Here is an 18023-nt window from a genome sequence, read left to right on the forward strand (position 1 = left end):
TCCCCATTGTCATTGAGTTCCAAGTACTTTTCAATGCATCCCCTCACCCTTAGGCACACCCCCTCATCCGCCATTAGTCCCATGTCCATTCTCCAGGGTGGGCGCCCTCTTGTTTCCTCCCCTATCTCCAAGTCTACCCAGTGTGGGGCATGATCCGAAATGGCTATAGCCGTATATTCCGTTCCCCTCACCCTCGGGATCAATGCCCTACCCCACACAAAAAAGTCTATGCGTGAATAGACTTTATGGACATAGGAGAAAAACGAGAACTCCTTACTCCTAGGTCTACTGAATCTCCACGGGTCCACCCCTCCCATCTGCTCCATAAAATCCTTAAGCACCTTGGCTGCTGCCGGCCTCCTACCAGTCCTGGACTTCGACCTATCCAGCCTTGGTTCCAACACCGTGTTAAAGTCTCCCCCCATTATCAGCTTTCCGGTCTCTAGGTCTGGGATGCGTCCTAGCATTCGCCTCATAAAGTTGGCATCGTCCCAGTTCGGGGCATACACGTTTACCAAAACCACCATCTCTCCCTGTAATTTGCCACTCACCATCACGTATCTGCCCCCGTTATCCGCCACTATAGTCTTCGCCTCGAACATTACCCGCTTCCCCACTAATATAGCCACCCCCCTGTTTTTCGCATCCAGCCCCGAATGGAACACCTGCCCCACCCATCCTTTGCGCAACCTAACCTGGTCTATCAGTTTCAGGTGCGTTTCCTGTAGCATAACCACATCTGCTTTAAGTTTCTTAAGGTGTGCGAGTACTCGTGCCCTCTTTATCGGCCCGTTAAGCCCCCTCACGTTCCACGTGATCAGCCGAGTTGGGGGGCTTCCCATCCCCCCCCCCCTTGCCGGTTAGCCATCATCTTTTTCCAGCTTCTCACCCAGTTCCCACGCAGCTGTATCTCTCCCAGACGGTGCCCCCCCGCCCATCCTTTCCCGTACCCACTCCCCCCTTTCCCCAGCAGCAGCAACCCAGTAATTCCCCCCTCTTCCCCCCCCCCTGCTAGATCCCCCGCTAGCGTAATTACTCCCCCCATGTTGCTCCCAGAAGTCAGCAAACTCTGGCTGACCTCGGCTTCCCCCCGTGATCACGGCTCGCACCGTGCGACGCCCCCTCCTTCCTGCTTCTCTATTCCCGCCATAATTATCATAGCGCGGGAACCAAGCCCGCGCCTCTCCCTCGGCCCCGCCTCCCATGGCCAACGCCCCATCTCCTCTCCCTCCCCACCTCCCCCCATCACCACCTGTGGGAGAAATAAAAGTTACCATACCGCAGGATTAAGACATAAAACCCCTCTTCGCCCCCCCCCCATTCGCCCCACCACTTTGTCCAAACGTTCATTTTCATAATCCAATCATTCCAATTTTTCTTCTACAATAAAAGTCCACGCTTCATCCACCGTTTCAAAGTAGTGGTGCCTTCCTTGATATGTGACCCACAGTCTTGCCGGTTGCAGCATTCCAAATTTTATCTTCTTTTTGTGAAGTACCGCTTTGGCCCGATTAAAGCTCGCCCTCCTTCTCGCCACCTCCGCACTCCAATCTTGATAAACGCGGATCACTGCGTTCTCCCATTTACTACACCGAGTTTTCTTCGCCCATCTAAGGACCATTTCTCTATCCTTAAAACGGAGGAATCTCACCACTATGGCTCTGGGAGTTTCTCCTGCTCTCGATCCTCGCACCATAACTCGGTATGCTCCCTCCACCTCCAACGGACCCGTCGGGGCCTCCGCTCCCATTAACGAGTGCAGCATCGTGCTCACATATGCCCCGACGTCCGCCCCCTCCACACCTTCAGGAAGGCCAAGAATCCTCAAGATGTTCCTCCTTGCGTTGTTTTCCAGTGCCTCCAACCTCTCCACAGATCGTTTCTGGTGTGCCTCCTGTATCTCCGACTTCACCACCAGGCCCTGTATATCGTTCTCATTCTCTGCTGCTTTCGCCTCCACGACCCGAAGCTCCTGCTCCTGGGTCTTTTGTTCCTCTTTCAGCCCTTCAATCGCCTGTAATATCGGGGCCAACAACTCTTTCTTCATTTCCTTTTTTATCTCCTCCACGCAGCGTTTCAAGAACTCTTGTTGTTCAGGGCCCCATATGAAACTGCCACCTTCCGACGCCATCTTGGTTTCTGCTTGCCTTCCTTGCCGTTGTTCCAAAGGATCCGCTGCAATCCGGCCACTTTCCTCCTTTTTCCATCCGTGTCCAGGGGGAACACCCTTCTGGTTTACCGCACGGTGTTTTTAGCCGTTAAAATTGCCGTTGGGGCTCCTATCAAGAGCCCAAAAGTCCGTTCCACCGGGAGCTGCCGAAACGTGCGACTCAGCTGGTCATCGCCGCACCCGGAAGTCCTAGAATGTTATTCTTTATTGTGAGGGGAATTGAATAGAAAAGTAGAGCGGTTATATTTCAGTTGTACAGAGCATTGACAAGAGCACATTCAGAGTACTGTGTACAGTACAGGTCTCCTTATTTAAGAATGTAAATACTTTTGAATTTCCGAGAATGTTTACTTGACCAATACCTTGAATGGTAGGGCTGTCTAATGAGGAAAGAAATTAAATGAAAATGAAAATCGCTTATTGTCACAAGTAGGCTTCAAATGAAGTTACTGTGAAAAGCCCCTAGTCGCCACATTCCGGCGCCTGTTTGGGGAGGCTGATACGGGAATTGAACCGTGCTGCTGGCCTGCCTTGGTCTGCTTTCAAAGCCAGCGATTTAGCCCTGTGCTAAACAGTGCTAAACAAGATTGGACTTGTATGGAGCTTAGAGTAAGAGGTGACTTCATTGAAAAATAAGATCCTGAGGAGTCTGGACAGGCTGGAAAGGCCGTTTACTCTTAGGGGAGAATCTGGAACTAGGGGCCACAGTTTCAAAATAAGGGGTCGCCCATTTCCGACTAAGACCATTCATAGTTAAGAATTGAAGGTCTATTGACGACCAGGAAACCATTGCCGTAAATATCCATCTGGTTTATTGATGCTCCTGAGGGGTGGAAATTTGGCCTAAACTGTGACCAGACCCACAGCAATGTGGTTGACTCTTAACTGCCCCCTGAAGTGGCTGAGCAAGCCATTCAGTTCAAGTGCAATTCAGGATGGGCAATCTATGCTGGCCCAGCCAGTGGCCTACCCACTTGCATAAAAATGAATAAAAAAGAAAGAGGACATATGCTTGAAATCAGAGCCTGGCACAGTGGTTAGCACTGAGTGGCCTAGGTAGGGTAATCTTTCAGATTCGATGGACTTCAATGGCATCCTTCTGCACTATTATGATTCTATGATTCACTGAGATAATGATTTTTTTTCTTCTCTTTGACGGTCATGAGTGTTTGGAACTCTCTTCCTCAAAGGAAGGTGGAAATAGAGCTTTTAATATTCTTTTGGCAGATTCTTTTTGTTTTAAAAAAAATTTAGAGTACCCAATTCATTTTTTCCAATTAAGGGGCAATTTAGCATGGCCAATCCACCTAGCCTGCACATCATTTAGGTTGTGGGGGCAAAACCCACGCAAACACGGGGAGAAAGTCCTGTCTATTTACATTTTGTCACCATCTGTCTCAGTGCGCTGTCCTAGCTCTTTCCCCCCCCCCCCCTGATGCCCCCTCCCGTTCGTGTGGGTGGTGCACTCCCCCCTTTGTGGCATCCCCTTCATTCCCTTAGGTTCCCCCTTCTTTTCATCCCTCCCCCATGGGTTGTGCGTTTCTGTTAATTTCCTTCTAGTTTTCATTCTTTCTAGTCATTGTTGGCTTCGAACAGATCTTGGAACAGGCATTAAGGAAGCCTTCCTTCGACTCTCGGATGGTGTACTTGATCTTCTCCAAGCAGAGAAATTCTGATAGGTCAGTCTGGCCTATCAAATCGGCCTAATCTATAGACTACCAAATAGTAACATTATGGTGGGGCAGGCAATAAACAAAGAAATAACAGATGCATGTAGAAATGGTACAGCAGTTATCATGGGGGATTTTAATCTACATGTTGATTGGTTTAACCAGGTCGGTCAAGGCAGCCTTGAGGAGGAGTTTATAGAATGTATCCACGATAGTTTCCTAGAACAGTATGTAATGGAACCTACGAGGGAACAAGCGGTCCTAGATCTGGTACCGTGTAATGAGACAGGATTGATTCAGGATTTCATAGTTAGGGATCCTCTCGGAAGGAGCGATCACAATATGGTGGAATTTAAAATACAGATTGAGGGTGAGAAGGGAAAATCAAGCACTAGTGTTTTGTGCTTAAACAAAGGAAATTACAATGGGATGAGAGAAGAACTAGCTAAGGTAGACTGGGAGCAAAGACTTTATGGTGAAACAGTTGAGGAACAGTGGAGAACCTTCCAAGTGATTTTTCACAGTGCTCAGCAAAGGTTGATACCAACAAAAAGGAAGGATGGTTAAAAAGTGGGAAAATCGACCGTGGACATCTAAGGAAATAAGGGAGAGTATCAAATTGAAGGAACAAACATACAAAGTAGCAAAGATCAGTGGGAGACTAGAGGACTGGGAAATCTTTGGGGGGCAACAGAAAGCTACTAAAAAAGCTATAAAGAAGAGTAAGATAGATTATGAGAGTAAACTTGCTCAGAATATAAAAACAGATCGTAAAAGTTTCTACAAATACATAAAACAAAAAAGAGTGGCTAAGGTAAATATTGGTCCTTTAGAGGATGAAAAGGGAGATTTAATAATGGGAGATGAGGAAATGGCTGAGGAACTGAACAGGTTTTTTGGGTCGGTCTTCACAGTGGAAGACACAAATAACATGCCAGTGACTGATGGAAATGAGGCTATGACAGGTGAGGACCTTGAAAGGATTGTTATCACCAAGGAGGTAGTGATGGGCAAGCTAATGGGGCTAAAGGTAGACAAGTCTCCTGGACCTGATGGAATGCATCCCAGAGTGCTAAAAGAGATGGCTAGGGAAATTGCAAATGCACTAGTGATAATTTACCAAAATGCACTAGACTCTGGGGTGGTCCCGGCGGATTGGAAATTAGCAAACGTGACACCACTGTTTAAAAAAGGAGGTAGGCAGAAAGCGGGTAATTATAGGCCAGTGAGCTTAACTTCGGTAGTAGGGAAGATGCTGGAATCTATCATCAAGGAAGAAATAGCGAGGCATCTGGATGGAAATTGGCCCATTGGACAGACGCAGCATGGGTTCATAAAGGGCAGGTCGTGCCTAACTAATTTAGTGGAATTTTTTGAGGACATTAACCGTGCGGTAGATAACGAGGAGCCAATGGGTTCCAGAAAGCCTTTGACAAGGTGCCACACAAAAGGTTGTTGCATAAGATAAAGATGCATGGCATTAAGGGGAAGGTAGTAGCATGGATAGAGGATTGGTTAATTAATAGAAAGCAAAGAGTGGGGATTAATGGGTGTTTCTCTGGTTGGCAATCAGTAGCTAGTGGTGTCCCTCGGGGATCAGTGTTGGGCCCACAACTGTTCACAATTTACATAGACGATTTGGAGTTGGGGACCAAGGGCAATGTGTCCAAGTTTGCAGACGACACTAAGATAAGTGGTAAAGCAAAAAGTGCAGAGGATACTGGAAGTCTGCAGAGGGATTTGGATAGGCTAAGTGAATGGGCTAGGGTCTGGCAGATGGAATACAATGTTGACAAATGTGAGGTTATCCATTTTGGTCGGAATAACAGCAAAAGGGATTATTATTTAAACGATACAATATTAAAACATGCTGCTGTGCAGAGAGACCTGGGTGTGCTAGTGCATGAGTCGCAAAAAGTTGGTTTTCAGGTGCAACAGGTGATTAAGAAGGCAAATGGAATTTTGTCCTTTATTGCTAGAGGGATGGAATTTAAGACTAGGGAGGTTCTGCTGCAATTGTATAAGGTGTTCGTGAGGCCACACCTGGAGTATTTTGTTCAGTTTTGGTCTCCTTACTTGAGAAAGGACGTACTGGCACTGGAGGGTGTGCAGAGAAGATTCACTAGGTTAATCCCAGAGTTGAAGGGGTTGGATTACGAGGCGAGGTTGAGTAGACTGGGACTGTACTCGTTGGAATTTAGAAGGATGAGGGGGGATCTTATAGAAACATATAAGATTATGAAGGGAATAGATAGGATAAATGCGGGCAGGTTGTTTCCACTGGCGGGTGAAAGCAGAACTAGAGGGCATAGCCTCAAAATAAGGGGAAGTAGATTTAGGACTGAGTTTAGGAGGAACTTCTTCACCCAAAGGGTTGTGAATCTATGGAATTCCTTGCCCAGTGAAGCAGTAGAGGCTCCTTCATTAAATGTTTTTAAGATAAAGATAGATAGTTTTTTTGAAGAATAAAGGGATTAAGGGTTATGGTGTTCGGGCCGGAAAGTGGAGCTGAGTCCACAAAAGATCAGCCATGATCTCATTGAATGGTGGAGCAGGCTCGAGGGGCCAAATGGCCTACTCCTGCTCCTAGTTCTTATGTTCTTATGCAGCTGTGGTGGTGCTGCTGATCGTCAGCCGAGCAGGATTCTCCTGCGTGCGATTAGGGAAGCGAAAGCTCGGGCCCGACCCCCCCCTTCGCCATTTGTAGCTCTGGCTGATCCACCCTCACCCCCACAACCTTCGACATTAACTCTGAGCAAGCTGTCCAGAACCCAATAAGCTTGGGGCAGGCCCAAAATATGTGGGTGTGGTTGGCCGGGCCTTTCTGGCACCGTTCACATATACCCTCCACCTCTGGGAAGAACCTGTTCATTGGATTCTGGTCAGGTGCGCTCTGTGCACCACTTTGAATTGCATGACGCTGAGCCTTGTGCAGGAGGAGGTGGAGTTGCCCCTGCTCAGTGGTTCTCTACAGAGTCTCCAACCCACCTCTGTCCCCAGTTTGTCCTCCTATTTCTATTTAGTCTCGTCTGATAGCGTTCGGGCCCTGTCCAGTAACTGTCCATACATTTTCCCACAGTTCCTTCCATGTTATCCGTATTCATCAGGTCCTCTAATAGTGTGGTCTCCGCGTCCCTGTAGCATCCTGCTTTCTCTTTGCGGAGAAAGTGTTTTATTTGCAGGCGTCTCATTTCTTGTCCTGTTGGTAGTTCCATCTCTTCTGTCAGTTCGTTCAGTGTCGCTAGTTTATTTCCTATGTAGAAGTCTCTGACTGTCAGCATTCCCCTGTCCTGTCTCCATCTCTTAAAAGTGGTGTCCAGCATGGCTGGTGGGAACCTGTGGTTTCTGCAGATGGGGAACATCTAGGTCAGACCAAAATGTTGCCTCATTTGGTTTCACATTTTCAGTGTGGCGACTGCCACTGGGCTGGATGTGTTCACCGGGAATGCCTCGCTCTTGCCCAAGTTGAGCAAACGAGAAGGTTCCAAACTCTTTCAGGATCGGCACAATTGCTTTCAGTCCCTCCTGTGGTTTCGAGACATATAGAAGCAGGCCATCAGCATCGAGTGAGACTGTTCTCTGCCTCCCCTTTGGACACCCTTCCAGCTTTTCGCGGCTAGTAAAGTAATTGCCAGGGGTTTGATTGCTCGGGTGAACAGAAGCAAGACAGTGGGCATCCCTGCCTCTTGCCTCTATGCAGCTGCAAGTATTCCGAGCTGGTGGAGTTGGTTTGAACGCTCGCCTTGGAGGCGTTGTACAGGGGTTCCACTCAGGCAGTGAACCCTGCTCCGCCCAAACCATTCCAGTACCTCTGGAAGTCTGGTGTCCTCTCCCTGAGTGAGGGGGGGGGTGTCATTATTACATTCATCAGCTGTCTGATGTTTGCAGTGAGTTGCCCACCCTTGACAAAGCCCGTCTGGTCCTTGCGATCACCTCTGGTATGCAGTTCTCCAGCCTTTTGGCCAGGACCTTTGCGAGCACCTTCACGTCTATCTTTAGTAACGAAATGAGTCGCTACGAGCCGCATTCCTTCAGGGTTTTGTCTTTTTTGGGTATCAGCAAGATCGTGGCCTGTGCTAGTGTCTGAGGCAGAGTGCCCCTTGCTAGTGAGTCTGCAAACACATCCCTTCGATGTGGGGCCAGGGCTGGTGCAAATGTTTTATAAAAGTCTGCCGTGACCCATCGGGTCCTGGCCCCTTCCTGCCTGCATGGAGCTGATGCTCTCCATGATTTCTCCCAGATCTACTGGTGCTTCCAGTCCGCCCTGCCTTTCTTCCCCTACAACTGGCATCTCCAGTCCATCGAGGAGCCGTTTCATTCCCGCGTCCCCGTCGGGGGACTTGGAGGTGTATAGTCCCCAGTACAAAGTTGCGAATGCTCGATTAACCTCTTTCGGGTCCGCTAACAGTCTGCCTCTGTTGTCCTTTACCTGGGCTATCTCCCTCATGGCTGCCTGCTTTCTCAGCTGGTGAGCCAGTAAGCGGACAGATTTTTCTCGGTGCTTGTAGAAGGTCCCTTGTGTCTGGTGGAGTTGGTGCGCTGCTCTCCCTAGTGGATAGCAGGTTAAAGTCCATTTGTAGCTTTTTTCCTCTCCGCCAGCAGCTTTACGGTCGGAGCCCTGGAGTACTTTGTGTCGACCTCCAGGATCAACTGTTGCCTGGTCGCCCTCCCTTTCCTTCCTCTGTGTGCCTTGTGCTATAATTTTCCCTCTAATCACCGCCTTTAGTGCCTCCCAGAATGTGGAAGATGAGACTTCCTGTTCCGGTTGTTAGTCCCATAGTCGACTATGGCCTGTGATGTTTTCTGGCAGAAGCCTTGTCGGCCAAGTGGTCTGTGTCCAACCTCCATGTGGGGCGTTGGGCAGGGCCCGTCTCTAACCTCACATCCACATAGTGCTGAGCGTGGTCGGAGATGACGATTGCGGAGTATTCCGTCCTTACAATTCCTGGCAGCACCGGTTTCTCCACTGTATAGAGGTCGATCCTGAAGTATACCTTGTGCACTTGTGAAAAGAATGAAAATTCTGTCTCACCCGGGTGTAGGAACCTCCATGGGTCCACCATCTGCTCCATAAATGTTCCCAGTTCCTTAGCTATGCCTGCTTTTTTCCTCGTTCTGGGGTTTGGTCGGTCGGTCCGCGGGTCCTGTAAACAGTTAAAGTCGCCCCCATTATCAGTTGGTGTGTGTCAATGTTGAGGATTTCTGCCATGGTCTTTTTTATAAAGTCTGTCGTCCCAATTGGCCCTGCCTAGGACACCGCTGACCACGACTTACCGTTCCTCTGGGTCCGTAACCGTCATCATCCTCTTGCTGATCAATATGGCTACTCCCCTAGCCGTCGTCCCGTAGCATGAATGATATGCCTGCCCTCCCCAGCCCTTTCTTACCAGCAGTCGGTCCTTCTCCCTCAGTTGCATCTCTTGTAGGTAGATTATGTCTACCTTCAGGCTTCTCAGGTGGGCGAAGACTCTGGATTTTTTCACTGGACCGTTAAGTCGCCTTGCGTTCCAGGTGAGTATCCTGATTTGAGGGGGGGGGGGGGATTCTGTCCCCCCGGTCCTGCGGGATCACCCATACTTACCTGTTGGATGCGCCCCTGCACTCCGGGGTTTCCCTTTATTGGGGGCCGTCTAAAATTGCTGAGGTTGCCGCTCTCACCTTGAGACTGGGCTCCTATACTCCGGGGTTTCCCTTTGTCCAGGGGGCACCCAACATGGTTGCCAACTGTGTGGACGCCACGTGAGTGCGCCCCTGCACTCTAGGGTTTCCTTTTGTTCAGGGACTCTCCAAAGTGGCTGTTTGCGGTGCCATCTTGATTTCTCAGCCTGCTACCTGGCTGCCAAAGCCAACGCTTATCTTGCTGCCAACCCTTCTCCCTCCCTCTGTCCCTTAGCTGTTCTGTGCACCCCCCCCCCCCCCACTCTGTGTTATCCCTCCCTTTCTCTGTCCGACAAAGTCTTTTCGAGGTCCAGGATTGTTCTGTCCTCCGCCTCCATTTTCTTCCCCAAGCCATCTATCATGCGCTGGAGGGAGGCCATCGCCTCCGGCACCATCTCCTTCACTGCAACCCGGAACTCTGTTTTGATCGCTTCCCTCATGGCGGCCAGCTCCTTTTTAAAAAAACTTTTCCTCTGGTGGGGATGGGGCGGTTGTCGTCTGCTTCAGTACCTTCGCTCAGGTCACCGGCCTACCCCGTTCTTGGACAACCGGGGTATCCACCTCGCCTCATGGTTCTGCTGTTCTGTCCGCTCGCTGGACTTGCCCTTTTCCGCCACTCCTCTCTCGTCAGCCCTTCGGGTTACCGTTCACCGGCGTCCTTTTGACACTGTTAGTCTTCGCCTTGGGGTTTGTTTATGATGGCTTTTTGAGACAAAAAACTATGCAAATGAGCTCTTTTGGTTTTAGTTGGGAGGAGAGCCACCTGATGTGCGACCTCTCCACATCGCCGTCACACTCCTGAACTGTGCATTGTGGAAGTTGAACAGGGTGTAAGGAGTCAGGAGGTGAGTTACTCACCTCAGAATTCCAAGCCTATTATATAGCTCTTTCCAGCTTTAGTAGCCACAGTATTTATATGGATTGTCTGGTTCTATTTCTTGTCGGTGTTAATGGCCAGGATGTTGATGGTAAGAGGGTTTCAGCAATGGCAATCCTATTGAATGTTTAGATACTGACTTGCTAGAGATGGTCATTAACTGGCATTTCTGTGGCAGGAATGTTATTTGCCACTTATCAGCTCAAGCCTGAATCTTGTCCATGTTTTGCTGCCTATGGACACTGACTGCTTCAGCATCTGAGGAGTTATGAAAGATTACTGAACATTGTGCAATTATCAGCAAACATCCTCACTTCTGAATGTGCAATAATTAGTTCCCCCCCCCCAACTCCCCCGATTCCCATGGACTTCAGTTTTGCTAAGGCTCCTTGATGCCACGCTTCGTCAAATGCTGCCTTTTGACCAAGGTTGTAGTGTGGTCAGTATCTGCGAGGCCCTGGCGGAACCCTGAATGAGCATTAGTGAGCAGGTTATTGCTCTGCAAGTGCTGCCTGATAGCACTGTCGACAACATCTTCTAAACTTTTGCTGGGCTGGTACTTGGCCAGATTGGATTTGTCCTGCCTTTAATGGACAGAATATACTTGGCCAATTTTACACATTAAGTAGATGTCTGAGTTATAGTTGCACTGGAACAGCTTGCGAGTGATTGAGCGAGCTTTGGAGCACAGGTCTTCAGAACTATTGCCGGGATGTTGACTGGGTGCAAAGCTTTTGCAATATCCAGTGCCTCTAGCCGTTTCTTAATATCACGTGGAGTAATGAAATTGGTTGAAGACTGGCCTCTCTGATGCTCGGGACCAGAGGAAGAGGCTGAGATGGAACATCCATTCGGCACTTCTGGCTAAAAGATAGTTGCAAATACTTCAACCTTGTCTTTTGCACTGGTGTACCGGGCTCCATTATCTGGGGAGTCACCTTTTCCAGTTAGTTGCTTAGATGCCCACCACCATTTACTGTGGAATGTAGCAGGACTGCAGAACTTTGATCTGCTCTTATTGATTGTAGGATCGCTTAGCTTTATATTTTAAGTGGCTTCTGCTACTTGTCATGCAAGCAGTCCTGTGTTGCAGCTACACTAGTTCGGCAGATATACTTGGTGCTGCTCCTGGCATGTGTTGTCCAAGGTTGACTCCTTGGCTTGATGATAATGGTAGAGTGAGGGATGTATCAGCCCATGAGGTCAAAATTGTAGTTGAATTTAGTTCAGTTGCTGCTGATAGCCCATAGTGCCTCGTGCTGAGTTGAGTTGCTAAATCTGTACTGAATTGATTTTATTTAGACAGGTGGTCATACAACACAATTTGCTGAAATGTATGCTGAGCATGTAGATTGGATTTCCTCTTCACATGGGATGTGAGGTGGTCCCTCCTCCTGCAATTTCAAGGTCCCTCACCACTGCTCAGTCTCATAAATTTCCTTCTGGACTAAGCCAACTTAACCAGTAGTGGTGCTACCAAACCATTCTTGGTGATGAACATTAAAGAAGCCCACCCAGTATAATAATAATTTTTATTGTCACAAGTAGGCTTACATTAAAGCTGCAATGAAGTTACTGTGGAAAGTCCCTGGTCGCCACATTCAGGGGCCTGTTCGGGTACACTGAGGGAGAATTCAGAATGTCCAAATTACCTAATATCACGTCTTTCGGGACTTGTGGGAGGAAACCGGAACACCCGGAGGAAACCCACGCAGACACGCGGAGAACGACTGTGACCCAAGCTGGGAATCGAACCTGGGATCCTGGCGCTGTGAAACCATAGTGCTCACCACTATGCTATCGTGCTACCCCGTCTTCGACATTGGAGCAGTGCTGATTCTAGCTGAGTGAGAGTGGCAAGTGGTAGCCAGCAATGTGGTTTCTTGCCCTTGTTTGACCTGATTCCATGTCACTTCATGGGGCCCGGACTCAATGTTGAGGACTTTCAGGGCAATCCTGCCCTGATTGTACACCATGGTGCCACTGCCTCTAGTGGTGCTTTATTGCAGGTGGTACAGGACATACCCAGGGATGGTGATGGTGGTGTCCAGGACATTGGCTGTAGGGTATAATTCATTGGTTGTAAGGCATGATTCAGTTTGTGCAACTATGTCAGGCTGTTGCTTGACTAGCCTGAGATGGCACTCCAAATTTTGGCACAAACATCTAGATGTTAGTGAGGAGGACTTTGCAGGGTCAGCTTGGTTCTGTGCGCCGTTATTGTTTCCGGTGCCTCGGTCAGTGCATGTGGTCCATCTGATTTTATTCCTTTTTGACTTTTCTGTAGTGGTTTGGTACAACTTGAGTGACTTGCCCGGTCATTTTAGAGGTAGGTAAGAGTCGACCACATTGTTGTGGGTTCGAGTCATTAGTAGTCGAGACCAGATCAGAATGGCAGATTTCCTTCTCTCAAAAACATTAATGAACCAGATGGGTTTTTATGACAATTGATAGTCTCAGTAATGGTGCCATAAAACCAACTTTCAACTCAAAGTTTTTATTAATTGAATTTAAATTCCACCTCCCGTGGTGAGATTTGAACCAGCACCGCCAGCACATTAGCTTGGGTCTCAAGATTACTAGTCCAACAATATTACTACTACTCAGCCACTGTCGGTCCTTGAAGAATTAGATGGCACACATTTAAAGCAATTGGCAAAAGAAGCAATAGCGATATGAGAAAAACCCTTTTCACACGGCGTCTGGAAAGCAGTGTTTGGTGGAGGCAGGTTGACTTGAGGCATTCAAGAGAGACTTAGATGATTATTTGAAAGGAAACAATCTTCAGGATTATGGGGGAAAAACAGGAGAATGGCACCAGGTGAAATGCTCAGTTGGAGAGTTGGTGCAAACACAATGGGCTGAATGGCTTGCTTTTGCACTGTAATAATTCTATGATCCTGTGTCTTATTATTAACTTGGATGTTAGTTTTGTTTTATTTTGGACAGACTTGCTGTTTTGCCTTAGGAAAGCCTGTATAAACAGTGTGTCTTTAATAATTGCATTTCTGTGGGTCCTGTTAGTGCCTCTGTTATATTACACTGCAACATGGGTACATGGTGGCCCGGTAGCACTGTGGTTAGCACTGTTGCTCCACAGTGCCAGGGACCCGGGTTTGATTCCCGGCATGGGTCACTGTGTGGAGTCTGCATGTTCTCCATGTCTGCGTGGGTTTCCTCCAGATGCTCCCGTTTTCTCCCACAAGTCCCGAAAGATGTGTTTGTTGGGTGAATTGGACATTCTGAATTCTCTCTCTGTATCCGAACAGGCGCCGTAGTATGGCAACGAGGGTTTTTTCACAGTAACTTCATTGCAGTGTTAATGTAAGCCTACTTGTGACACTAATAAAGATTATTATCTGCATATTGATTGGGCTAATCAAACTGGGGGCAATGCGATGGAGGAGAATTTCCTGGAATGTATAAGGGATGGTTCTCTCAATCAATATGTCGGGGAACCAACTAGAGAGCAGGCCATCCGAGACTGGAAATTGTGCAATGAAAGAGGATTAATTAGCAATGTTGTGGTGCAAGATCCTCCAGGGAAGAGTGACCATAATATGGTCGAATTCTTCATTAAGATGGAGTGTGACACAGTTCAGTCTGAGACAAGGTCCTGAACTTAAAGAAAGCTACCTTTGATGTTATGAGATGTGCATTGGCCAGGATAAGCTGGCAAATGATACTGAAGAGGTTGATGGGCAATGGCAGTCATTTAAAGAACACATGGATGAACTTCAACAATTGTACATTACAGTCTGGCGCAAGACTTAAGACTGGGAAGGTGGCTCAACCATGGCTAACTAGGGAAATCAGGGTTAATGAGGAGGCATATAAATTGTTCAGAAAAAGCAGCAAGCCTGAGGACTGGGAGAAATTTAAAATTCAGCAGAGGAGGACAAAGGTTTAATTCAGAAGGGGAAAATAGAACATGAAAGTAAGCTTGCAGAAAAGATAACAACTGACTGCAAAAGCTTCTATAGATATGTGAAGAGAAAAAGACTGGTGAAGACTGTAGGTCCCTTAAAGTTAGAATTAGGTGAATTCATAATGGGCAACAAAGAGATGGCAGACCAGTTGAACAAATACTTTGGATCTGTCTTCACTAAGGAGGACACAATTAAGCTTCCAGAAATACTAGGGGGCAGAGGGTCTAGCATGAAGGAGGAACTGAAGGAAATCCTTATTAGTCAGCAAATTGTATTGGGGAAATTGATGGGATTAAAACCCAATAAGTCCCCAGGGCCTGATGTTCTGCATCTCAGAGTAGTTAAGGAAGTGGCCCTGGAAATAGTGGACACATTGGTGATCATTTTCCAGCATCTATAGACACTGGAAGACTTCCAATGGATTGGAGGGTAGCTAATGTAACCCCACTTTATATAAAAGGAGGGAGAGAGAAAATGGGGAACTATGGACCGGTTAGCCTGACATCGGTGGTGGGGAAAACGCTGGAGTCAATTAAGGATGAAATAACTGAATATTTGAAAAGTGGAGAAGGATCGGTCCAAGACAGCATGGATTCACTAAAGGGAAATCATGCTTGACAAATCTCCTAGAATTTTTTGAGGATGTGACCAGTAGAGTAGAGAAGAGTGAACAAGTGGTGTTGTGTATCTGGACTTCCAAAAGGCTTTTGACAAGGTCCCACACGAGAGCAAGTGAGCAAAATTAAAGCTCATGGTATTGGTGATAACATATTGACATGGGTAGAGAATTGGTTGGCAGATTGGAAGCAGAGAGTGGGAATAAACGGGTCCTTTTCAGGATGGCAAGTAGGGACTAGTGGGTACCGCAGGGTTCAGTGCTGGGACTCCAGCTGTTCACAATATACATGAATGAAGGAATTGCATGTAATATCTCCAAATTTGTAGACAACAGTAAGCTGGGTGACTATGTGCTGTAAGGAGGCTGCAGGGTGACTTGGATTGGCTGGCTGAGTGGGCAAATACTTGGCAAATGTAATATAATGTGGGTAAATGTGCGGTTATCCACTTTGGCAAAAACAGGAAGGCAGATTATTATCTGAATGGTGGCAGTTTAGGAAAAGGGGAAGTGCAACAAGACCTAGATGTCATGGTGGAACAGTTGTTGAAGGTTGGCATGCAGGTCCTGCAGGCAGTGATGAAAGCTAATGGCATGCTGGTCTTCATAACGAGAAGATTGAGTATAGGAGTAGGGATGTCCTGCTGCAGTTATACAGGGCCTTGGTGAGGCCACACCTAGAGTACTGTATGCAGTTTTGGTCCCCTAGTTTGAGGAAGGACATTCTTGCTATTGAGGGTGTCCAGCGAAGGTTTACCAGACTAATTTCTGGGATTGCAGGACTGACATATGAAGAAAGATTGGATTGACTGTGCTTGTACTCACTGAAGTTTAGAAGAATGAGAGGGCATCTCAGAGAAACATAAAATCCTATTGGGGCTTGTCTGGCTAGATGCGGGAAGAATGTTCCCGATGTTGGGGACGTCCAATACTAGGGGTCACATCCTAAGAGTTAGGGGTAAGTCATTCAGGACTGAGATGAGGAAGAACAACTTCTCTCAGACAGTTGCAAACTTGTGGAATTCTCTACCACAGAAAGTAGTTGGGGCCAGTGCGTTGGATATATTCAAGAGGGAGCTGTACGTGGCTCTTGCGGCTCAAGGTATCCAAGGGGCGTGGAGCGAAAGCGGGATATTGGATTGCATGATCAGCCATGATCATATTAAATGCAGGCTCGGAGGGCCGAATGGCCTACTCCACCTATTTTCTATGTTTCTTTTTAATCAACATTTCTATGTATGTTTGAATAACCTTGAGCTGATGAGAGAGGTGACTGAGGGTGTTCCAGCAAACAAGACTGACACTTGCAAGGTATGTGCATTACATGCTGGACTACAATACATATATGCTTAATACACTAACATGCTATTTATAAAACTTATTAAAATAACTGATTTTTAAGAATGATTTCAGGAGGGTAGTTTCTCCTGGCCAGAAGTGAAACAAAGTACAGTTGTATTCAGTGCTTACATGTCAGTTTTTGCATTCCAATATTTTTATGACTTCTGCTTGCAGGATGATGAATATCTTGGCAATACTGCTTCTCCTGGTACATGGGAAGAAGATGGCGATGCTAGTAAGTACCTTATTTTTTGTGTTGCATTTGGACAAAGGTTAAAACTCCATTTATGGAGATTCTGCAGTAAGATTAAAGCGTCAGCAGATCATTGCAAAATTGATAATTTTGCCATATGAAACCTAAGAAACTATGGTTTAGTATATAGCTGGAAATACCCATACCAGATACACTGTGTGGGATACTGATTGGACACTTTTAATTTGTATGGAACTTGATCTTCAGTGTAAAACATTTTATTTAACATTTGTAAAATGCCTGTGGCATTGCTTGTTTTGAGTGTAAGAGGATAGTGGAGGGGACATCTGGGTGCCGAATGGATTTTTAATTTGAAAATTCTACTCCAACTGTATGATGACTCGTGTTTTGTGAATCATGTATTTTCTTCTTGTGCCAAGTCCCAAAGTAGGCTGGGATAATATTCTGAAAAGGGGACAATTGATTTCATTATTATGACATTAGGTACAAGAAATTCCCATGTGACCTGAGGTTGCCATGGGCATGACCACCCTGGATGCCACGGGTAAATACATAGCTAATTGCACTGGGGTTGGGTCAGCCAGACTGAAAATCTGCGTAAAGAGGAAACAAGCAATGTTCTCTCTAAATGGAACAGTTCGGCAGTCTTTGAATAGGTCCTGGTGTGTTGAAGCAGTTCTGAGAATAGACCATACTGTGTGTTCCACACTTGGAAAGAGCAGAAGATAGGAAGGGCAAGGTGGATTGGCCAAACCCATTGCTGCTGTTTCTGTGTTGCCAGAGCCCATTTAAAGGATTTGGGTGGAGTCTGGGGTTTCGGTGCCATCAGAAGTGTTGTTACTCGAATGACAAAAGGTACAACGATGGGTGCCTTGTTGGTAGTAAGTGTTTGAGGACTTCATATGGAATATGGCTGCTGGCATTTGTGACTCAAAGCCAAAACGATTGGATGGGAAGTGAAGAATCCAACAAAATGGGGCGGAGTTGAAAAGGCTGAGATAGCACATGGTTCCACATTTGTGTGGGAAGCAAGGTGACTGCTTGTAACTACACAAGATAATATCTTTGTAGATAAAGGCAAATTACTGTGGATGCTGGAATCTGAAACAAACAGAAAACAAGTGTGACAGCATCTGTGAAGAGAGAGAAGGGAGCTAACATTTTGAGTCTGGACAATTCTGTCAAAGCTGGAGAGAACTGGAAATAGAACAGATTTATACTGTTATTGGGGGGGCATGGAACAGTGGGGCTGGGTAGAAGGGAGACTGACAAAGATGTAATGGACAGAAAGACAAAGGCAATATAAATGGGATGATCAAGGCTGAGAAGGGTGCTGATAGTGGCACATTTAGAGATCAGAATGTGGTAATAGCAGAACAACGGTAAGCAGTGTGTCAAAGGACAAATAGGAACAGCGAGCAGGTGGCCTGGGTTGGGGGGGGGGGGGGGGGAGGTTGGGGGTGGGGGGGGGGGTGGGCGGGGAGGTTGGGGGCGGGGGGGGTGGGTGGGTTGGGGGTGGGGAGAGATAATGGTGAGGGAAAAGCAGAT

At 47.2% G+C, this 18023-nt stretch overlaps 1 protein-coding gene across 5 annotated transcripts in view; it reads left to right on the top strand.

Annotated features, from left to right (window-relative positions):
• The window catches only part of LOC140418151 (zinc finger MYM-type protein 4-like), a 397827-nt gene that overhangs the window by 223519 nt on the left and 156285 nt on the right, over nt 1-18023 (top strand). For all 5 annotated transcript variants that reach the window (XM_072501573.1, XM_072501589.1, XM_072501581.1 and 2 more), the window contains one exon: nt 16436-16496. In XM_072501573.1, coding sequence (XP_072357674.1) covers nt 16436-16496 — 61 coding nt within the window. The remainder of the gene's footprint in view (nt 1-16435; nt 16497-18023) is intronic.

The sequence above is a fragment of the Scyliorhinus torazame genome, chromosome 1 (assembly GCF_047496885.1).
Source record: "Scyliorhinus torazame isolate Kashiwa2021f chromosome 1, sScyTor2.1, whole genome shotgun sequence".
Classification (NCBI taxonomy): domain Eukaryota; kingdom Metazoa; phylum Chordata; class Chondrichthyes; order Carcharhiniformes; family Scyliorhinidae; genus Scyliorhinus; species Scyliorhinus torazame.